General features: G+C 39.9%; 1 protein-coding gene across 1 annotated transcript in view; it reads right to left on the bottom strand.

Annotated features, from left to right (window-relative positions):
- Positions 1 to 971: 971 nt before the first annotated feature.
- LOC122410027 (serine protease inhibitor 3/4-like) overlaps positions 972 to 24629 on the bottom strand; it is an 82156-nt gene continuing 58498 nt past the window's right edge. The window contains exons 2-9 of the mRNA XM_043418009.1: positions 3397 to 3566; positions 3129 to 3314; positions 2834 to 3035; positions 2505 to 2719; positions 1889 to 2083; positions 1679 to 1817; positions 1283 to 1520; positions 972 to 1132 (exon numbers count right to left, since the gene is read on the bottom strand). Coding sequence (XP_043273944.1) covers positions 1114 to 1132; positions 1283 to 1520; positions 1679 to 1817; positions 1889 to 2083; positions 2505 to 2719; positions 2834 to 3035; positions 3129 to 3314; positions 3397 to 3566 — 1364 coding nt within the window. The 3' untranslated portion in view covers positions 972 to 1113. The remainder of the gene's footprint in view (positions 1133 to 1282; positions 1521 to 1678; positions 1818 to 1888; positions 2084 to 2504; positions 2720 to 2833; positions 3036 to 3128; positions 3315 to 3396; positions 3567 to 24629) is intronic.

The raw sequence follows: 24629 nt of genomic DNA, 5'->3' as shown, positions 1-24629 counted from the left end.
CATTCAATCTCTACCCCTGTGAAAGGAAGGATTGAAATTATTCAAGTCATTCCTATAAATCGAGATTGTCGGACGGAACTTTCCTTTCGTTCGGTAAATCTATCTCGGAAGAGAGAAACTTCAGTTTAGTTATAGATAGAAAAAAGTGTATACGCGGTTGCTAAGAGAACACGAATACAACCATTAAGCCACCGGATGGCCGCTTCGTTCACGTGGTCCGAGGCCCCTTTCCGGATTTTCTCCGAACGCTTCTCGCGAAGGGAGAAAGAATGGTGGAAAGTACGAGGTAGTGAATCTGGCCGGAAGTTTCCACCAGCATCGAAAACAAGAGTGGTTGATTCTCGCCCACGATTCCGCCACTCCAACATCACTCCGAGGGAACACGCCTCAACCCCATTTTTTATTACACTCTCCTCGTTTCACAGAAGTTCATCTATTTACAAGCGTCGCTCACGAGGTCGAAACAAACGTAATACTTAAAAAACGATCTACGTGAGATAGTTGCTAGCTCATAACGATCGAATAAACATCTGCATCGTATGTTATTTCCTCGTAAATTCACACGTGCGGATCGAACGCCATTTCGCATCAAGAATTAGTGGAACGAGGCGTCGCTAACGATACGAAATACATCTGCACGGGAAAACTGTTAATCTCAACGAGACCAAGGCTACTGCGTTTTAACTTCGAGCTAATCAAGCCGTTCGGAGAATGTAATCGGTCCTTGAAAATTTCTTCTTAATCAAATTCGTTTTAGAAATAGTTCTTCCTGTAGAATCACACAAATACTTGTGGAAAAAGGTTTTTTTTTTGTGTCAGCCATATGAGTTGTGGCGACAATTACACTCTCCCAAAAAGAGGCCAGCAATTTCGTGAAACAATATTGGCATTTGCTACACTACACAAAATTCAAAGATACGTGTGAGAATTTGGGTCTATTCGGCGAGAAAAATTAGGCTGTTCAATTTTATTTCTGATTGGTTGTTTATTTATGTACTATTTAAATTATATTACAGCTTTCAATTTGTATCCTTAATATTAATAGAAATCGTTTAAAGTTTTGTTTCTCGATATCCTATTTATATGAAGATCTTATTTCCTCGCCAGGGGCTCTTACGAAAAATATAGAGTTCTGAAAAAAACATATTTTTTTTAAATTATCGACTAGAAAGAAATGTAGTGAAAAACTTAAAAAGTAAGAAAGAATGGAGATTGAAAAAGAAAGGGAAAATTTTTTTTCTCCATTACTCTTAATATTAAATATTTTTTTTGTTTCACTTACGAGCCAGAAAAATTAACAGAAAATATGTCCGTAAAAACATTTCCCTTTGTCATAATGATGGCAACGAAAGGACCATTGATCCTAAACTCCGGTAAAACGGCTCGAGTGCTTCGTTTCGAAGACGTAAACTCCTTTGTATTACATTCACTTTCCCTGGCAGCGGCGACTGTGCGACAACTGTGTAATTGATTGGTGTAGATATCGCAAATGTTGCAATTTCTAGTGCTGTAAGCTATCACTGAAAAGGAATTTTTGAAATTTTTGTCAGAATGTGTATTGACCTTTTTTTTCGTGCAATGTATTTTAATATCCGAAGAATAAACCTACAAAGTTATTCGTGCTACATTTTTCAATTTGAAAAGGTATACATAATCAAAGTGATGAATTTCAACTCACTACTTAATTGAGCAGCTCGATGGCCTGTTTCGTCGACATTTACCATGGATTTCGACAAAGCGTAGCTGATTATTGCCGAATCGGGCAACTTCATAATGCCAGAAATGTCAGTAACGTTCACAATGCGTTTTCTGGCCATCTGTAGAACAATTAACCATGAAAAAAAATTTGAATGTAAGAAAATAGAGATGCGAACCAAACAATACTGACCGATTGAAATGGATGATCGAGATAATGCGTGTTCTTCAATGTGAATTTCGGGAGATAAACATCGAGTTCTTCCTCGACACTGTTTAGAAGCTTCTTCAAATCCATGTTTTTAAGTTTCAGTATCATTTCCTTCCATTTGTCCAGCTCTTCCGCCATTATAATGAACATGCTCATCTCCTGGTCTTTGCTATCGCTCTGTTGATGAAATGACAACAAAGTGTTATTAAGCAAAAAACCGATGTGGAAGTTTAATTATTTATGATGATTGAAAATTGGAGGAAAGTATAAAATAATAAATGAAAATATAGTTGAAGGTAAATACTGACTAAGATGTCAGTTGAATCGCTCACGGTTAAGCTACTTCGGACAAAACTAGTGCATTGATAAGTGGCCGACTCACTAAATGAAAAGCGTTCGTTGAAGCCATAAATCCCGATGGAACTGACCACCCGAAACTTAATTTAAAAAATGTAGCCACATATGTTGAGAGAGTTTGAGAATTATTATAAAAATAGGGAAGTTAGTTGGCAAAAAGAAGTATGAGGAGAATTTCGTATAAACCCACAAAATGTAGGCAAAAACATTCTAAATAATCGTTGTGATGCTTGTAAACTACCTTGAAAGGGAGCTCGATGAATTTCGCGCCAATTTCATCTATTCGACCATGTGGAAAAAGACCGATTGTGTTCATAGTTGGTACTCTGACTGGTGAATCACCGAAAGCATAAAAATCATGAAGTTTGGTACGAGACTTGTCGAATCCCACCTTCCAAGCTCCGTTATGGTAGATAGTATTTGCCAAAGAGATGGCGGTATCACAGCCAATTTCCACTAAAACACAGATAAAAATTTACAAATTCATGGTAAATCGTTTGGTTCAGTAAAGTAAAACTACTCAAATATTAAATATGAAACTCGTCATCATTAATAAATTAATGCACTCACTTGATCGGAAATGGTTCAGAATGGTACCATTTGTATGTTTAGTGATCCAGTCGCTAATTATGTCGGTATCTATAAATCCTTCGTCGGCTTCTACATCCTCGATTTCTGACTTAAAGGCAGTTTGACTTAAGTCCTGGAACGTGGGATCTAGCGGAAATTCTTCTTGAACGAACATTTTTGTTGTTATGTCCACATTATATTTCTGCAATAATTTTTTAAACAAATTTTCGAAATTTAGTGGAGTTGAAAATATCAGAAAATCAAAATCGAAATGATGGGATTGCAGTTTGTTTACCGTCATTTGTTCAAAAAAATTTTGAAAACCCTTTCTAGCAATGGGTATTTCATTCTCGCGAAGGCCAATTGCATTTAAATAATCCTTTCTGGTTTCACCCCGAGCTCCATAGGACAGCATGGACATAGGAATAAAAGTACTCAAAGGTGAATTAACTAGAGAATTCAATGGATTTTCGTTCAGTTCCTAGGATAGAAAAAAATATTCGATTGTTAATAAATGAAAAGAAAAAAATAATCAAGATTTTCTCATTCAATTCGAACGGTACCTGAAAGTAGTGAGATGAAAAATTTCTCTCAAAGTTGAAAAAGAAATCTTGGCTATACTGTTTCATTAACATTCCTTTTGTGTCTTGTACACTGCTTGGGTCTTGCTTGGGTATTGGGTCTCCATGAGAAAATATTGTCATGTACAATGTGACGATACCGATAACAAATACTAAAATCAAGTAACAATTATTAGTAGAGTTTGGAAAAAAAAGCAGAACATATTATAAAAATTGACACATAAGTTAGTAAAAAAAATAGGATGAAAGAATGGGTGGCGAGAAGCCAATTTTTGAGAAAATTAGTTATTTGCAGCAAACTTAATTCTTTATATTTTCATGATTTTTGACATATTGCTAAATTTGTAGCCCGTTTACGAAATATCAATGTTTTTTCGACATGTAAAATAAATTTTTCATAATAAATAATAAAATTAAAGCAAAATTAGCAAAAAAAAATTGTATTAGCTTACCAAACCGCATTTTGACTTTTAGTGAGGAACACTTCGTATAAAAATGTTGAGTCGATATATGTGAAAAACGAAAAAATTCGCCTTTTATACGAAATGAGGCTTCAATTTTTTATGGAAATTTTTGAATAGACGATAAGAATCTATTCATATGTCATTAGAAGTAATTGTGATTAGCACCTGGTTATATTTGAACAAGTTGCCTATTGTCGATTGCACGGGCTACCAAACAGGTATCTGGCAACCATTTATTCAAATAATAAAACAAGTGTTTCTGAGCGTTCGGGAAATTCTCGAAAAATTATTAGACACGTGTCGCAACCAAGACTCGATAAAAATTGCCTTAAAAATAGCATAAAAGTATTGTCTCTGGAACGGCGATGCTTCTTTCATATGTTGATTAACAATTTCATTCAATTCCTGGCACTTTACTCGTGCCTTCAAAAACACAATGGATCCAGAAAATCCCCCCGAACCTCACCTGACGAGGCGCGGTGTCACGCGGACTGTGACACCCGAATTCACGGTCTTGCGGGGGGCGGTGCAACTCTCGGTTGCTACGGCGAGATCGGCTCGAACAGCAGGAGAAAATCGTTAAAATAATAATTATTGCGAGGTCATATGTGGTGGCGGCAACACCAAATCTCTCCGAAATAAAACAAGAATAACTGTCAATAAAAAGTTCATTACAACTGAAAATAGGCAATCAAAATTCTCTCTCTCTCTTCCTGCCAAACGGAGGTAAAATGTAACAAAAGGGAATTGTTGTTCGACTCAGTGAATTGTCGACTTAGTTAAATAAAAATGAGTCCTGCTCCGACCAACACCCGACGAGTCGAAGGCGTGTCAAAACTGGTCTGTAAATCCGGGCCACTGGTCGACACAATTCGTACGAGTGGCGGGGCTAAATGTCACGTCACAGTACAAAGCCAAGTATTGCAAATAAACAATAACGTAGCAAAGCAATGGACTTGAAATTTTGTAGTCAGATTCAATCTCAGGGACCCGATCATCCCAAAATCTCAACATCCCCACATCCAGGTATGCTCGATGGCAAATGTTCAAAGAAATTTGATGAATGTGTTCAGGGGAATCAAGAATCCAAATTTTGGAAGAAAAATATTATTGATAATAAAGTTAAAAAATATATGAAAATCAATTTCCACTTTTTATCAATTTTTTTTTTTTTTTATAAAACTTGTAAGACGTGAAAAATTCATATTCGCGCCTTGAGGCATTTGTACGAAGAGTACGCGATCGATGTTTGCGACATCGATCGTATTGATTCCTTTTTCGTCGTCAAGATGAAAGTGGAGAAGCCAGCGCTCCTCTCTCGTCGTGAAAATCAAAATTTACAAGCGCTCGTCCTCTTTCGCTCCGGGACCGTCATCGGAATAAGAGATCAAAATTGGGATTGTCTGACGAAGGACGAAATCTGAGAAAAATTCGACGTCGGGTGTGGCCAGCCTGGACGATCCATTTTTTCATATCATCGAGATTCTTCCGAATCCCGGAGTGGAAGGAGCCAACGTTTCATCGACCCTGACCGAAAGATAAGTTTCTTTCCGCATTATAATTTTGTCTCTTGAGCCCGAACATTTTGCGTCGTTTGTATGAGTATGTGTGTACAGAGTGTGAGAAGCGAGCGCGTGAATGACGAAATGTGAATTCAGGTGATATTATTTGTGAAGCGGAATTGATATTGGAAAGAAAATACGAATTAATAAAAAATTGTCATTCGCCATAATTTCTTTCTTTTTTTTTTCTTCTTTTAAATTTTATTTAAAGAAAAATCGACAAATAAATATATAAACGTTACAAACTATCATTCAGGACTAACAAAACGTCGTACCATTCCATTCGATACCTACGTTTTCGAATGAGTTAAGGGCACTATAATTTTTTATGTAAAAAGTGAAAATAACCGCCATTCTTTTTCTTTAGTCAGTAATAACGAAGTAAAAATGTTCGAGAAAACTTAAAGCGGTTGCCCCCTTTCGGACTGGATTGTTTGGCAAAGTTATTGTAAATAAGTAACGGTTCTCCGTTACTTCTCAAGAGTACTGTAACGGGGTAAATTTGAACACCTCCTTTCTTTCTAGAATTTAAGAAAAAAAGCACGGTGAGCGAGAAAACGTCGGTTAACGACGATGAATTCCTCTCGAGAAAAATGTTTCCGAGTCGAAGCGAGCGTTATTCCATTTTATTTTTATTATGATTATTTATATTTTTGGGAGCGAGCGACAGTCAGCCGAGTGGAGGAAGTCTACATCATTCGAAACATATCGTCGAGTCGAGTTTCGTATCGAAAAACATTGTCGAATTCGTCGCAAGGAACTTTCCATCGACCAAATTTGTATTAATGCGAATTAAAAAAAAATTTTTATTTTACTAAAATATAATAAAATTAATCAAAAACATGTTATAGTTAAATTAACCAGTTTTATTATGAAACGAAGAATTACATTTGAGCTCGAGCGTTCACGATAAAATTGAGAAACGTTACGGACCACGCCCTTAGCGTACTTCCCAACCGTAAATGAACGAGACGACCGATGCCGACTTTTTAATCGAAAACATCAATGACGTGACTGCAACGAAATTTGCTTTCTAAAAATTTTCCTAAAAGCTCTAACAGTGACTCGTTTTTCTTGGACTCACAGTAACGCAATAATACTTGAGTCGCTGCTGCGACTTTGTAATCAAACCCAAGTTCGTAAACTACTCAATTCATTTATGAAGATATCATAATCGCATTGATGCCTAAGTAACGTCAGACTTCGCAGCGCTGATCTATTCACTATTAAATCGCGCAGTTTCTCAGTACATCACAGTATTTAATAATGTCTTAGACGCATCGCGCAACCAGGCAGCCAGAACGAGGGGCTTTCACTTTTTGTATTTCATTCAAATTCAGCATCGTAATTGGTGCTTTACCTATACATATGTATATGCGACTTGAGCTCAGAGCTGGGCCTTTATATGGAAATTTCATACTTCCTATGTATACCCGAACGGGAATATAGCTGAGCTGTTATGTGCTGAGAGTATAACGAGTTTGTTGTCCATTGTAACGTGGCTAACAGCCTACCATTCAGTCAGGGCTCATGTAGATAAGAGGACCGAAATTCCGCAAGCCTCGTACAGAAGCTTCATGAATGCCTTCATGCAGGGTTAGCCAAAGCTAGAACTCAGCTTGCCTCCCCTACTCAGCGAAGCCCGTCGCTCGTCTTTTCCTGGTTATGTGCCCTTCGCTTGTCGCCTACAAACCTGCAGCCTTTACACTCTCCAATACACGTATATATATTCTCCTGGAGGTACTTTTGCTGCGGTGCAATCATGGATTATCATGCTCCAAGGCTGTGGCCCTCTCGAATGTTTAACAGCCTCACTCATGCTGCTTCTTCTCTCCCTATTAAGACTCTGAGAACTTCAGCGATGCAACGTATCACGCGTTTGTGCAATGAAGCTTCGATCGCCCTTTGTGCAGCATTATTCTCTCCAAGCCGTATCAAAGCAATCCTCTTAATGCTTAAGTATAATATCACAGGACGACGTTTCATAATTCATAATAACAAATGAGGCATTTTCACAAATCTTTCTTGTTCACGAGTCTCAATCGAGTACGTCACAAAAGAGGTAGCGATTTTCATGAGTTTTATTAAATTTCTACTGCGATAAATAGAATTGCTGATGATATTACTGGATTTTGAATCTAAAAACTTTAGTAACTAATGCACTAGTTATTTTTTAATGATGAGATTGCAACGCTCAATGAAAATAGTCGATATTCAACGTCAATTTTTTGCCAATTTAGATCCAATTACGGTTTTCCTAAGTACGCACCGAGGGTTGAGGGCCCAAGAGGAATAGATTGGTACAGCGGTGTGGGGGCTCGAAGCTGTCGAGCGGAAGGAAAAGAGCCAAAGGAGTTCCGCAAGCGACCGTCGCTTTTTCCGCCGTGAACCCTCGCCTATCTCGGGAGGGTTGCCGATTCATTTCCTGGGACCATCCGTCGAGAAATCGGCAAGAGAGTCCATCCGTCATTACTTGCGTCCTTTGCACTTGATAACGCTATACATCTTTTCCACTCAGTTGCCCCAACCGGGACTATTTTCTTCTTCGTTTTGCTTATTGATAAGATCGCATCGAAACTTGATTATGTCAGCATTTGCAGGATGTAATGATGGCGGAGTTTGCGGGCAAAGGAATTAATCGATCGGATAGAGACGAGCTGTGCTCAATCGTTTCCCAATTATCCGTCGAATTTATCTGAAATTCTTTTCAACTGTAGGTGCATTGACTTTTTCGACTATTTCGATTGGAATTCTGTCATGGTCAGCCACCCATGAATACCCACTGGCCTGACCACCAGAGACTGCAGTTTATGAAATAAAAAAATGTCATTTTTTCTCAAGTTTGAAATCTTGTGCAGCGCTACTGACTTCGAGAAAGTCTCATCGCCCAAAGGCCTTCATGGTCCTGCAGAATCGACAATATTATCTTAGATAACTTAACGTGTGCATAGAGAGTAAACTTTGTCTTTGGCGTTGCTGCCTTGACAGCAACTCTGACAGCTCATACAACCGAAAATGAAGAAGGAACACTTTAAGGGATGAAGAAACGCGGGTAGGGGGCAAAGGGGCTATATTCGCATAGTGGATGATCCTATTTTCCGGGCGGCCCTTGGGGCGGTGGTCGGATGTAAGTAATAGGTGAATTAACATCTTAGTATATCCCCGGAGCGTCATCTGCTACCTACGGGCCGTTAACCGCGAATCTCAACACCGATGCAACCTCGCACAGTACCAGTCTCGGCTATTTCTCCATGTATATGTATTCTTGTAGAGGTATGCGTAGGAATCTCCCAAGGTACTAGCGTACACTGTACCCAACGTTAAACATTGTTTCATGATACTCTATTTCTGCACCGGAGCGTTAAGAAACATCGTCATGCCTCCTAGAGCTTGATGACGTTGACAAGATTAATTGGAAGAGAGCATATTTAATTACCCGCGATGAAGAATCAGAAAATTACCAACAAAAAAGGATGATAAACTCGGTATGGAAAATCGTGATTAAAATGAGCGATTTCTCCAAAGCTAGCATCTATAACGATAAAGATTTGCAAATGGAGCTTGTACCCTCGTGTTCAGGAAACGGTCGGAAAGCTCGATTCTACAATGGTTACGATTTATCGATTCTACAATTTATATCAACGCGAATATCCGGATTCGAAGCAGCAATGAAGAGAGATAAACACTTCTAGTTTTCAAACTTCTAACTCAGAGTTCTTTTTTAGCTCAGAGCTCAGAAGCCACGAGGACTCCCAATATTTAGAGAGCTAAATTGTACAACTAATTGGTGGCAGTCCTTGGATTACATCTCGAAGATTAACGGGGAGACATAAAAAGAAGGGAAATTCGTCCCATCTGGAGAGTCAACGACCAGGATGAAGATTAACGTTTCAACGGCCTTTCACCCATTTCTGCCTTGCTTTTCTCTTTTCCACTCGTTACCCCTGTTATCCATGACACCATACTAGATTTATTTTGTAACAGGAGTATCTCGCATCTCCCGATTTTCCAGGCAGACCAGTTAACTTGTTTTCCAGCTAAATGAGCCGCGTGTAACATTTTCTCTCCAAATTACTCTTTTCATACTGACATAAAACGTACCCACGTTTTCTTATCACTCGCGTCTCTCATCAGAATCGTTGTTCCTCCTGGGATTTTCTCGCCTCGTATTCTCCCCATATTATATAATCGCTTGTCAATTAAACTTGATATTATCGAACATAGGTAACTGAAAGTTTTCGCTGGGACTATTTCTACAGCGGACTTGTACATGAATATTCTCGTACTTGCTGTCACAGTGCTTGTTAAACAAAACTTATTCTTACGAGCATACAGTCGTTGACCTCCCCCATGTATGTGATGCGAGATCGTTGAATGTCGATGAACGAAAGAGCAAAAGAAAGAGAACGAAGCAAAGTCGAAGAGAGAGGGAGAAGGAGGGGAGAAGACAGACGAAAAGTGCAACGGCCCTTCACGGTCGTTCCGCGTATCTTCCGGCCTCCATGTCGCGTCAACCCGCTATCGAGACAACCTCGATTTCGTTGCTTCACTCCGCGTCTTGGGGTAGTTGTTCGCGACGACTATCGATCCTCGTCTCTCATTCCCTACGGCGTTCACATTTTATGTACCCGGGAGTTACACGCAAACCTATAACAGTACGTGCGGTTCGATATTACTTCTAGCAATACAGATATACATTTTTAAGCTCTGGTGCAAAGTTGGCAATAGTGTATAATGGTAGAGCCGCGGAAAGACCAATAACTCTCTAGAAACAATCGAATTTTTGTGCTCTTTCGGTAAGAATTTTTCTACTGTCTGTCAGAAGAGAAATATCTATAAGTGGCCGTTAAATACGAAAAACAAATGTATGCAATTTTTCAATGGCCCCTAAAACAATTACTGAAAGTACTTTTTTTCTTGAAAATATTTTGTGTAGAGAGTAGAAGGAATACGTTCGAAGGCATCAGATACGCAGCCCACCTGGAGAGGAGGAAAAGAATAAAATCGCCAAATCTCGAAGCCAGATACGCTGCACATCTTCCTTTGACTGCTTCAAAAGTTTCTTTTTAACATTTGGCGTCACGATGCTGCCACATTTCTAGATCTAAAGTCATGATCGCGTCTCGATGCCAAGCATTAAAATGAAAAGTCAATCCGAGCCTAGCCCCACTTGTAGATATTAAAAAAAAATTTTTTTTGTACTTGCTGAATTCGAAGGCGAACACATCGTGTCAGAATCCCGGCTAAGCTGGCACCATTGTTTCCAAGTTATCACCACGATTTTCTGCAAAGCCCTGTTTTATCACATCAACTGCGTCGGACAGGGCTAATCTTATAATGCAAATTCTGAGATTAAACTATAAACCTTTTAATACCGTTAAAGGCACCGAACTGAACTGACCGGATTTGACACCAAAAATCATATTTAAAAGTGGAATACCAATCCCTGATAACTTGTCCCGACGTAACGGTTTTCATCGGCCCAACATTTCCGATTTTAGCGTTAAACTCACACTCAATTGTAACAGCTTTTATGGATACTCATGATTTTTGAGATCATTTTGATGTATGTTTCAAGATCTTTTTAACTCTTTTCGATGACTCGGTACACCGACAAAACACGCGCTATTCGTTAATACAAAATTATCCTTCTCTTTGCAGTTTCTTATTCAGGAACTTTACCAGATCGATTTAAAATGAAGTTTGCGAGCTTCCTCGTCCGGACAAAACTTTTTATAACTGTACACGTGAATATATATATGTCCATAAAGCTGAAAAGAGAATGAGCAAAGTTAAGAGAAAGAGATCGCTCCATTAATGATTCGATCTTCACTTTTCGCTTCGAACGAGTATCGTAACTCGTTCCTGCGCTCCGGATCTCATCGTCAACGATCCATAAAGCTTCACGTTGATAAGACACTTGGTACTTCAAATGTCTTTCACCATCGAGGAAGCGTTCTCTCCAAATCTCATTGCCTCTTTTCGCACGAAGAAAATTTGCATTTAGAAAAAAGATTGTATCTCGATGGTTTTACGTTTCCTTCGCATCGGTATGCTTTCTCAACCAATTAGAATTTGGCTTTCTGGGATATTCAATATCTGTGCGTTTGCCATTACTACTGAATATTTTTATAAGTTGTTCCATTATTTGGAAACCATACGAATAAAAAAAAAAATCATCGAAATTTCCCTTTGCTGTACTGAAATAATTTCCAATCACATTACGATAAGAACCATAAATTTCTCTCAATTCATTAGATGATGGAATGAAGAGAAAAACTCTGTCAGAAAAAATGGTTTGGTTTTTTCAATGATTCCGTATTTGAAAAATCAAACATAACGGAAGTTCATAGTAGATAAAATTTAAAATTTCATATTTCGAATTAAAAGGGCAATGCGCTGCGTATTCTTCGATTCAAGTGGAATAGAGATTCGCGAAGATACCCTTCGGGAAATTATGAATAACCGTAAAGACAACGACTCGCCCGGAAACGTATTTTTTCACCCATCGGTCCCATTCTTTTATACAGCCGTCTATTGAAACATCGACGATGGACTGGAATATAGGCAGGTGTTTACACATACGGTGAGAGTTTTATCTGCATATAGGGGCAAAACGAGGCACTGCCGAAATTCGGAAAAAAAAGAAGAAAGAAATTCTGATGAAATTCAAATTTTTTTTCGATATCTCTTTTCAACGTGAATTCATACGTGAAACGATTTTCTTAAGAAAGTTTTGAAATTTACACGGAGCTTCAATGGGTAGTCGACTGACACGCATATCAAATTTTAAAGTTATCATCTTATTGGTTATTGAGATAAACGTGTTTAAATATGAAGAAAAATACACAGGGTTATAGGGACTGTACGTAAAAAAAAATCGTTTATCTTTCCACATTACAAATGGACGCTTCTTACGAAGTATAAAAAACATACACAATAAAAATCAAGTATAACACGTAAGATGAATCATTTAACGTGACGACCTCGAATAATTCCTAATATAAGCGTTGTATGAAAAAAATGTTCAGACAAAAGTTGCACGGTTTCGAGGGGCACATTATGTGGTACGTATGTTGTTTTGATAGGTGCAGACGTTTCGAAGATTTGAAGGTCAACTTCGTTTTTTTAAGTGGGATGCTATATTTTTTATATCAAAACATGGTATAAATGATTTAGATGATTGTAAACACTGGCACTGTAACGCCACTATCATGATAGCGCCGCTATCACGCCAGAAACTATTATCGAAGATCAAGAGAATCATTAGTTCTGCGTCTTCGGAAATTACCCAATTTGGACACCCATAAAATACGATTCTTCGCGCATGATCTACCTTAAAAGTAGAAGCCAACGTGCACTGAATTGAAGATGCAAAAAAAAAGTCATCAATTTTCGTGGGCTACTTCATTGTGCCCCGAGAAAAATGATTTTTTTTTTCGAAAATTTCGAAAAATTACAGTACATTTCTTGGAGTTTGAGAGTAAGCGGTATCCGAAGCTTCTGAAACTTCTAAAAAATAGTATATTTCCTTCCCGTTCGGTCCCGGTCTCCCCTATATATGAATATTCGTAGCTAAACGTGCATACACATACGTTCGTGTATAAGTGAATGGATAAAAAGGCATCGCATATGCTCGCACTCGCATATGAGTGACCAACAGAAGAATATATCGCGAATTTCCATAGCCTGGGGGAGTTACCATACGCTCCCAAAGGTACATACACTATAACGCTTCGTCTGCTTTTGCTCTCACCTCATCCATACGTACTCGCTGCTGGAGATCTCGTTTCAACCCCCGTGATCGTACCGAGTTCCTATATAGTACAGACATGCTTGCAAAATATGATATATCCATGTGTATGGCTCCCCGTATGTTTGCAGAAGATAAAACTAATGCGCTGTTGCAAGAAGTAAAAAAATGTTCAGTTTTATTCGTCTAGTAAAACTGAAAATTGAGAAAAAATTGTGTGCAGACAAAAATCATATCGAATGTTTTTTTTTTCAAGGTATGACATGTCAATTCAAAGCAGTTTCTCTCTGCAATGTTCGTCATAAGCGCTCTGAAACATAACCCATTCGGTACTTTGTTTTTACGTCGATAAGCAGCATTCCGTGCTGAGCATGATGGTCGGGAACAGCATGCGTCAAATTTTCATGACGTGAAAGGGCACAGCCCTCTCTCGCCACCGTCCTGCGTTAACCCTCAAACTTCAATCGTATCGAGTTACCTGCTTCGAGGCACACGTGTAAACAGTATCAGATATTAGGTCTCCGGTATAATGAGGGCACAGGGAAGCTGTAATCGTGTCAGACCTCGAACGAAGCTCGATGGAAAAAAAAAATGCGTAATTTAAAGTTTTCCCATTCAGTTTGTAGCGTAATCTCACAGTCAAGTGAAACGAGTCAGTGTGCAAGGAGACGAAACGATGATAATTTGGTTCGAAGCTTTAGAATTTCTAAATTTAATTGAAATTTTATTAATTATAAGAATCAAAGAAAAATGGACTTATGAATGAGTACCGTATACAAAAATAATTGAAATGACCAAATTTATATAGATTCTGAGAGCTTGGGAAGAGCTCGTCGAGTGGGGAGTTGAAGTGAAAAAATCTGCGCTCGGTCGGACCTTCGAAACGCATGGCACACGCGATTCGATTCCACCGATCCACTCTTTCAACTTCGTTTCCAATACCTTTTCCAAACACGCTTATTCTCTTTTCAACGTTGCTACTTTCGTTCGTGTCCTATGTTACTTTTTATCTTTCGTATTTTCGTGGAGCTTTCTCTTTTTCGCGCATTCGCCATTCCTAAGTTGGCCGTAACATCGAGGTTTGACTTTCAAATGGCCCGACGTCTCTGCATCGGGGACGCAAGAGGTAGTCGAGTGCCTTCGGCATTGCCGGGGAACGCGCGGGTTATTGAGAAATTTCTCGAGCGGTAGGGCGTCCCCAGGGGCTTGCTCGGGGCTATACGAGCTTATTCTCACCAGCGTATGGTTTGTGTACACAGTCTCACATGGATTTACACACACGCGCGCCCACGTATATGAAGGTATAAACACATAAACAGTATAGTTTCATAGTGAAGGAAATGATGGTGCGTTCACTCACACGCTCAAGGGATAGCCCTCCAAGAAATTCCAAGTTCGAATGTCGCCGGAGAATTTCTGTTGCTCCGGTGTGAGGCAAAAGTGGTTAGGGGAAGAGGTAAGCGCAGCTTCTACCACCAAGGGGAAATCGATTCGGAACGGTATCTGGTAGGAGCGAGGATTGGTGTGAAAATTTTACACCGGGGTGAGAGGATAAGCCGGAACGACAGAAAGGTCATGTAAAAAGTACAAGAAACGAACAAGAAGGGATGAGCTGGGGAGTAAGGTAAACGAATGCTAGAAAAGCGAAAATAAAAGCTCGCTGGCATTTATACTCTTCCCTTCAACTTTTTCCCAAGCTGTTCCCTCGACGTCTTCATTTTTTTGTCTACTCGACCGTTTTCACAGTATATCTGTAAATGCGCCTAGGAAAATCGTTTTCTATTGAAAACCGCTGAATTTTCCCCTGTTGACGATTCCTTTTTCTCTCATGCAGCACTGACTGGTAAAAGTTCCGTAAAGCAAAAACAAACGGAATCGCGAAAACCATTTTTCTCGAGCAAAACTCAAATTTTTCGAAATAAACGTCGAACAGGCTTTTTCAAATGTCAACGTTAGTTTAGTAAAGCTGCTGAAATACTCGCTCCAATTCTTCCATCACTTTTATACTTTACATTCCAGAAGAAATTGAAATCGAGATTAATCCCACGAACCAAGGCTTTACTCAAGCAAAAATATACTCATGGAAAGACGTTCTTTCTCAATAATTCCAATGGCAAATATATATCTGAAGTCTTGTACACATTCAAATTGATATATGATATAGAAAGTTTCTGAGAAGCGATCGGGTGACCTCCCCTGTCCCGTCGGTAACGCTTATCGTGTACTCAAACCGTCACGAGTCGAATGTAGAAATCAAATAGACTCTTGAAATTTCGTTCACGATTTACTGACCCATACTATAGGCAAAGCTCGCGGTGCTGTGTCGAAATGGAAAGAGTTTTCACAGAAACGTGTATTCCATGGGCGATACTCAAATATCTATGTATACGTGCGTATATAAATGTACAGACGATCCGTGGGGTGCTTTCAATATGAATTACGATTAGTCGCTCCCTCTATACTGCGAAAGGAATATACACATTGGAAGCTCGAGTGTATATGGTTATGACGTCGAGTCTCGATCGCTGCAACTGACGTAAAATGAAATTAAGTTTCACATATTTGAAAAGGAGAAACTAAATAGAAAATAGTATTTTTAAAACAAACCTTGAGTGAAGCTTATAAGCGAAGATTGTAAGAGATCTTGAATGTGGATAGAAAATTTGAAACGTTCTCTGGAGGTTGGAGCAAAATATTTGATCATATGTCGTATGGGACTGAATGACGAAATGCGAGAAGTGTAGATAGATGAAAATCCGAGCAAACCTGCACCGTATCCTGTGGATGTTGGCGAATCGTTCCTTCTTCATTCAGAAGCAAAAGAACGCTCGATGAATCTGAATTTGTCTCGCGGATCTTCGTTCTCATAGATATCCAGCTCCATTTTTTCGCTTGCTTCAGTTTTTTTCTGAGCGTACTTCTTTATAGCGCATTTTAACTCGCGTGCTTTCCCAGCGCGGGGCTGAGTTACCTCACAGCGTAGAGTTTCTGTCTATACAAGGTACTCGCAGCTATGTATTCGGGCATCCAATGAAAAATGTAGTAGAGCACGCTTGCATAGATGTGCCCCGACAACACGGTTGCGTCTTTCGGTAGCAGCGTTGTTTATTCTCGCCAGAAAATTATCAATATTTTAGGTTCCTGTTCAGATGGGCAGTTTTTTCAGTAAATAAAAAGTAACGACAATACCGCGCGGCTTGTTTCAGTCTGATGATTTTTGGGGCCAATAGTTTGAAGAAAATATCGAAATGCAGAGTCTGGAATATACTACTTGGCTGATTCGCAGGACCAATTTCGATTCTCACTTGAAATCGGAGTACCAAAGCATTCAAATTTAATTGAAGAGGTAATTCGAAGCGTGAGAACCTACCGACGTGGAAACTAGGCCGCGCTGAGAATCGGAGAATGACTACAGAGAAAGAGGGCGAGAGGGAGCGGAGGCAGAGATGGAAGAGATAGAAAGCTTGAAGAAACAAGGACAGACGTAGCATGCGATTGGATAACAGAATCGGGACTCGGGAGAGAGAAACAGAGGTCGAAAATAGAAAGAGAGTCATACCAAGAGGTACAGGAGAATTCACCCTCGCCGTGATGGAGGAGATAGGGAAGAGGCAGAATTTATTATCACGTCAATTAGAAATTGATGGAACGCTCTGCGATAATCGATTTACGATCGAATCGTTGCCACCTCTCGTATATCAAAACACCCTTCGCGCGCACGGGGCCCTCATTCTGCCCACATTCCCTTTTGAGCTCGTCTCGCTTCTTTACTCGGTTACACAATAGATAAATACATTGAGAAAACCGAACACACGAGCGAAAGAACAAAAAATGTTCGGATACAAACACCAATACCCGAGGTCGGTATAAAACGGGGCGGGCATGAGAGAAGGCGATGATTCTGTGATGAGGCACACCCGTGGGGCTCTCTTACTACTTCACAATGCAAAAGCTTCAAAAAGGAAATTGTTATTCCGAAGAGTTCGAGCAAACGATGAGACGATAATCGGCACAGTGTACTCTCCATCTTTTGTATACTCGCTCTCTTCCACCGCAATAATCGTCTCGCTCTCCACAATCGATAAACCGAAATTTTATTATTTTTTCCCTCCCACCGACCGGACTAATTGAAAACGTCGCGATAAAAAAGTGGAGACTTTAACTTTGTAATCCCTTTTTATTTCCCCGCAATAAATTCTCTTCCCTCCTCATGCTTTTATTTTTCCAACACTTTCAACCTTCTGATCGTTTCATAAGTCTTCAAGTATTTCTCATTTTTTTCATATTATTCGAAGAAAAAAACTACCTCGTCCGACATACAATTATACAAGTCAATTGGGGTCAACACTAGATTTTCTATTTATCCAAAGTAATTGAGAATTGTCACAAAACGGTGGATGATACGAGATTCTCCAGTGGAAAATCCTCTCAAGGGGGTTTCCATATTGGCTCATTCAGCTCGGTTGCACGGAGGGAGCACCTTGCTAATTAGGAAACTTGGTGAACTCGAGGCGAGGAACGCGTTGGAGTAAAACGTGACAGGATGAAGTGTTCCGGGAGGCGTTGCAGAAATTTTACGGATACGAATATTCGAAACATTTAGTTGGAATTGTTGAGTTGACTAACGAGCTGGTTCCATAAAAGTTTATCTCAGAATTCTCCTGCTACGTCTAACAACTCTATAGATTATTGTTTAACTGCAGCGTCGACGGTTTATCCCAATTCACTCATGCAAGATCTCCATTTTATAATATGTTAATGATTCGAATTTGTTTAACTCTGTATTCAGTTTCCTACAGAGCCTGCAAACTGCTGAATGAATTTCAATTAGTTCTCACGTACACGAGGAACTCGTCATTTACTGCAGAATTTCTATTGCCTATCGCGTAGACTTTATTACGGAACAACAACTCAACTAAATCAATAAAAATTTCAAAAACTTCGCGTCAAGTTAAAAAATAGATTAAAACAAAAAAAAATAAGTTGGTCGTCGAATGCCAGACAAATTCTGAATAAACAAATCAAGATCCGAAGCCAAATCACGAATTTTTAATAGCGAGTAAATCGTTGTCACAACGGACGCACGCATACACTCTCAATTATGTTTACGTTGAGCTTGCGTCGTAGATTAACGCATCGCATAGTGTGAACTGGAAGGCTTGACGTCGCTACGATATGGCTACATTCGCTATTAATCCCTGACAACAATAAACTACCTCATAATTTATATGAACATGAACAAGAGTTATAGTTGGACTCGAAGTTTCATATTCTATAACTCGTAACAAATTCGAAGACGCAGATGTTTTGTTTTATTAATCGTCATCGTTGTACTTTCTCAACTTGATAGTGACACGTTCGTAGTTCTATTTCCGGTCGTTAATCAATAAACATCGATGATCTTAAACTCGAACCATTTATCATATGAGCCAATATGATCTCAAATATAAAATTGCTTCAACGGTCGATGAAGGATTCAACTTAGAATTTCCTCAGAGTAATCGTGAAGCAGCACGATGTATACACTGATTTTCAATTGTCGAAAGAAAGCTGAGCAAAATAACTGTTTATCTTCGCAGTTTCGATTGATGGACGAAAGTAGCTGAGAAACATATCTGTTGCACCTGAACGTGTTACATTATGATGCCATAATACGGGAAAGTATTTATTGCGACTGAATTCAAATGAAAAATCCATTTGATTTAAGGTTTCAAGAGCTTTTGTTGCTTTCAACGGTTATCGCAGAGGGTAGAAAGAGCGTGCGAAGGTTCAGGTGCGTCAGGTACTGCGAAACGTTCACATGCAAGATATCTAGCCGAGTCTGGAGTTGAACCCCCTGGTAACCCTCACGAAGCACCTAAATTTATGAAACTATGCATACGTAATGCGCCATACGTATACGATCCGCCGACCTTAAAACGTGGTCGTATAGTCAGAAACAGTGAGAACGTGTCCTGTATTACTTAAGCAAAAAAAATCTTAATATCCTTATTCTTCCCACACTGGCGTGTTTCTGCCTGCCTGCTTCTTCTCATAGTCGGATGGAGTTTTGAAACATATTCTGTATGCGGAAAGCCTCCGTTGAAAGGGAAAGAGTTTGCACCTATAAAACAGTTGAAATTACCTGGAAGGATACGCAGAAGCTATTCATTTATTTTCTTTAGATATGTTTGTTTTCGGTCCCATTTTCGGTAGCACTTATCTCAATAGCAACGATATAACAAGCGCCATAAAATCATTCTGGGCCACGAAACCGCTCGAATGCAAACATGGAAAGTATCATTGAAAAGACTGCACAAAATCGATGAAGCAACTACAAAATTCAATGCAATTTCGATTTTATGCCAATACTCTGTTGGTACGTGATGATGGTGGTCCAGCTAAATGATACCGTACGTAAGCGGTCATTTTCAGACAAGTTTCAAGGCCATAGTTATCTAGTCACTCGTACATTCTCATACCTTGCAAGCAGAGAACGAGAATTTCCAGGGATGGAGAAACGCATTGTAGAGTACGTTCCACATACATAGAATGACAGGCAAATCATGTTGGACGTGACTTCCCACAGGGGCCTGTGCTCTCTGCTTGTCGGTTCCCGAGACGCCATGAATTTTTAGGACTGCTACGTGAGGCACTTAAATTACACTAAATACATCGATATTCTACGGGTTTGCGAATGATCAAGCATAGATTAAGCTCGTGTAATCTTGGTCGTAACTTCTCTCAAAGGCCAATCTCAAGTTTTCATATGGTTTATACTCGGAAAGAGAAATTTGTGTAAAATCGTATTTCTTGGCATCCATATTCGTGTCGAACATGCTTGTGAAGTTTTTGCATTAGGTGGACGTTACACGAATATTTTAAAGCTCTATTGACGTTGTTTTTTTAGAAAAACTGCACTAGAATACCATGAAAGTTATTTCGGTTGACAAAATACCTTAAAGCTTCGTTGTTCCATGATTATGCTCATGGATGTACGCGTCTCCGTGCGTCAAGATGGTGTGAGAGACAACTGGTAGACCGAGCTGTTGCGCCGGCGTTAGGGAGAAACGCGAATCATGCGATGCATCATAGCGGATGTACACGTAGACTTAACTGACTCTATCAAGCGTAAGAGCAACACGCAAACGTGTTGTATTCATTGAACACGTATGCACGCGAAGCAGGATATTACGGAGGCGTAAGAACTGCGTTGTATGCTCGCACAGAAAGGTTGAGCTTTTAGTTGATTTAACAAGTGTGTGTTTGAGGATCAACAGCAGCAAAGTTGTTGTTGATGCTCGAATAGCCAAAGTTGGATCTTTGGATTCGCCTTGGCGGATGTCCTTCCGTCGACTTGCCAGCAACGACCTTCCCAATTTTCCATTCCTCGTAAGCTCCACAGATTCACCAATTTATCGGCGTGTCTCTCTATGCAGAGCTTGCAGCGACGAAATCTCATATACGGAGTGCCATGGGTAATGGTTCAAGTTTCGGGCTCGGCGTTCTCTGCACGAAGCCCCTTCAGCGGTCCCTTCATACGGCGCTCTGCCTGTAGATTGCTCCTCGTCCTACGTACGTACCAGTGGAGCATGCAGTGCACACACGCTGCGCGCCACTACCATCACTAGAAGAACAACTCTGACCCGGCTGGTGCGTCGTTGAAATATTGTAATTAAAATTGTTCGTACCGTCTCACGACGGACTAGCATAGTACCTACGACCTACTCTACAGACTCAACCCCACACATCTCCTCCTCATATCCTCCTCGTTCACCCTCTTCTTATTTCTCCGCCTCCACTACCCTCCACCCGTTCCGGACTTCGTACTTACGCTCAAGTCTTGCTCACGTCCCAACGAGCCACCACCCGACGTTAATTTGTCGCGGGAGACCGCGCCACCTTGGGGTATTCCTGACTTGGCCGGGCCCAACGCGACGATAAATATTCATCCCTTGTAGCTCGCGAGAGGACAGTATGCGAGTCCACCCTCCCATGTCTTGTCCGAGGTCATGAGGGCCTGCTTTTCTTATGCTTATTCAGCATTGCTCTCCCTTGCATCGCGAAAATCGTCAAATATCTTTACAGGAAATTAGAAATCCTACTCGTTAAGCTCAATCAACGATCAACGATTATTTGACTTAAATTTTCATCAATATTCGTGCCTAATATCCCGGTTCAAGTTATACGATGGGCAAACGGGGTACACATGTCCATCGATCGGGACCGCCACATTTTTGAGATTCTGGAGAGACCTCGCTCCTTTCCATCACGGGACTGCCTGACACTGGTGACCACGTTCATTTTTCTCTACACGATCTTAAGGGTAATTCAACAAAAAGTGTCTCGTTTACCGCTCGTGATGACCATTCGTTTTAATTGCCGTTCAACGATCCAAAAGAAATGTCCAATTGGTTGTCCAAAAGCTGGAAAGAAATTCTATTTGACAGAGCATTTCCGACGCTTACGTGAATCTCATACGCAGTTCACCGTTCATGATTATTGTAAGATATTCGACAAAAAGCACTCAACACTCGTACCTACCCAAATTCCATCGCGGATGAACATGCGTACTTCCTATTTCTAGATTTTCACATCATTCCCAGCTTGTTTCGTGTAATCTCTAGGTTCATTTTTATTCGGTAAAAGCACTTTCAGTGAAGTAGTGCTAGACCATTATAGCGTTATCACATTTGGTGAAACGAGTGAAGTAATTCACATGAGAAGAGATTGTTGAGAGGAGACAAAGAAATTTTCAAGGATTACTACAAATGTGTATACGCAGAAAAGTGGGTAGCCCGTTGACACTGACAGCTATAAACTAACCGAAAATACAAAGTGTTGATGCGGAAAAGTATCAGTAAATTGTTGTAACACCTTGCAACTTCTTAATGGGAAGGTTGAATATGGCTTCATGGTGTTCCCAGCGAGACAGCTTTCGTAACAGTTTTCCTTTCCTGCAGCACATTTTTCAAGCACCCACTGTTGCCTATGACCGGCTCTTCTAGCCCCTTAGCACTGGTGCAAACCAGCTCGGCCTCCCCCTTCAGATCCTCACTCGGCGGAGCGGCTTCCTAAGTCTGTAATTTCTTCTCGTTTTCCAGCTCCCCCTTCTCTTACGCTCTCAACGCTTTACGCGTTGCAGTAGCAATTACGAGCATCCGCGCTCCTCTACTTCGCAAAATCTGCGTATTCAGACGTGCCTCCTCCTTCTGACATACGAACACAAAAAGTGTTAAGGCTCAGCCGAGCTTTAAGACGGGCTGGAGATTAAGAAGCGTTAAGTCGAAGTAACCGGCTGTGAAACCAACTTCACCAACGACCTTTTTCCACTGTCAACACATCCCTTCACAATTATCTACATACTGTTCCCATTTTCTGTAAGTGGCCTTCTGTATTACTCGAGAAAAACTCAAAGTGTCCCAGACACTAATAAGAAATTCCATGCCCCAATTCGGTTGTCATTCAAACATTTCATGAGAAACGTACAGATCTTGTGTTCTCAAATCTCGTATCCATTATCTTGGTCAAATGTGCAGTAGGATCTGAAGCTAATATTTTGAAATAAACCCCTTTCGGTTTAAGAAAATGCATGTGACTTCTGAAAGGCAATAGGAATTTAATTAGAATTCAGTGATAGGAGAAAAAATATTTCAGAAGAATTGATTCGGAGCAGGACTAACAAGACTAACAGCAAATTTCTTTATTTTATAACATCTTTTAAAAATAATACGAAGTACCAGAATCCGTGATTTTACAAATGATCACGATTCTGTTTTTTTTTTTCAATCCATTTCATTGCTCATGTTGACGAATAGTGAAAAAAAAGTGTTTCGATCATTCCTGCTTCCACACTTGTGTTTCATGTCAAAAACCATTCTCGAAGCTTCTGCGGAAGTTCTGCGCATGATTCGGAATAAGCCGCTAGATCGATCGCTCTCTACTAGGTGTCATTCTCTTTGACACCGAATACTCCACCGCTTAGCTGAAGCAAATATGAATTAAGGCGCATCGTTCAATCTGGTTCTCGTAATGAGATCCTAATGCATTTTTGAAGCGAATTTAAAAATACGAAGAAGGGTAAAATCGAGATATTCGATCAATACGATCGAACTTCGAACGTCGAAGTAATTTTTCATTTCTTAATCCAAAGTGAAAATAACGATTCCTCCACTAGGCTGCAAAAACAGTAGGAAATTGAAGAATTCTACCGGTTCGTTGGTGAGGTGAAAAGTAAGGACACGTTTAGGGTTTTGGCCTTGGCCTGTACACGCTACTCTATTTTAACCATGAAACAGACTCGCCCCTGTACACCCCAGAAATAGTATTGCGAAGAAAGAGGGCGAGGGATTCTAGCACCACAATATTTCCTTCCCTCCTGCGTCAAACCATTTTTATCAGCTACTTCGACCGATAACCCAGTTCAGGAACTTACCTCTTTGGCAACCGCTCCTTCGTCTCGACCAAAGATGCCTGAGCTTACAAACGAAGACAAACGAGGCAAATTCAAAAGAGTAACAGTGTCCTAACTTTTTTGTCTTTGAAACTCATCATTATTTTCCATAAGATACTTCCCATGACTGTCCTCTTATGAGATATGAGCGAATGGAGAATATCAATCGGCTTTTCTAAAGATTTCGTGTTCCTTTTTCATCAGTGCCTGCAGCGTGAGCATTTTCAGATTGTGCCCCAGCGTCGTCGTGTTATGAACTTTTCGTCATATTTTCTAGCAATCGTAATGAAAAATCTGGATAATTAAATAGTTTCCAGAGTATAATTCCATGATATTGACAAATGAAAACTCGAAGCCTTATTAAACGTGAAATTAATATTATCAAAATCTTTATACCGAGCGTAATGACACCATGAGGAAATACGTATGTCTAAAAATCCATTCAAGCACCAGGTACTGAAACAAGGATATCATTTGACCATGTGAGCGAACACAAAACCCGAGACATTTCTGCTCCCAGTCACCAACCCTCGTAGCTTGTGGTGTTCGCCATTGGCCATTCGATTATTCTGTTTGTTCGCTGTGTGAAATGCGAACCAAATGGGCTGACGAGCGAATTAATGAGAATACGGAAAGCCAAATTTACACAGATTATAGCGAATGAGGAGCTTCCGTATAACAGTTGTACAAAATACACTTTGAGCTAACGTATGAAAATATCCCCTCTGATTTTCTAACTTTAATTAAAAAAAGAGTTAGAAATCTATCATAGAGGCTAAAATGGTTCGTGCGTACGTGACAGGTCTGGATGTTTTCAGTTAATGAAAATCGATCTTTCAAAAAGTATAACTAGAATATGGGAATGTGAAAAATAATTAAGGCATGGATCATGAAAAAATGTAGTTTTTAAATGATGGTGTTGGATGATTTATAGGAGGCTGGTTCGGGAAACGAGTAAGCAAAGACTGACTATTCGTCACCTAGCCCGTCACGTTCTTTGTCCT

This window comes from Venturia canescens, chromosome 4 (genome assembly GCF_019457755.1).
Source record: "Venturia canescens isolate UGA chromosome 4, ASM1945775v1, whole genome shotgun sequence".
NCBI lineage: Eukaryota > Metazoa > Arthropoda > Insecta > Hymenoptera > Ichneumonidae > Venturia > Venturia canescens.
This window is presented reverse-complemented; position numbering and strand designations above follow the sequence as displayed.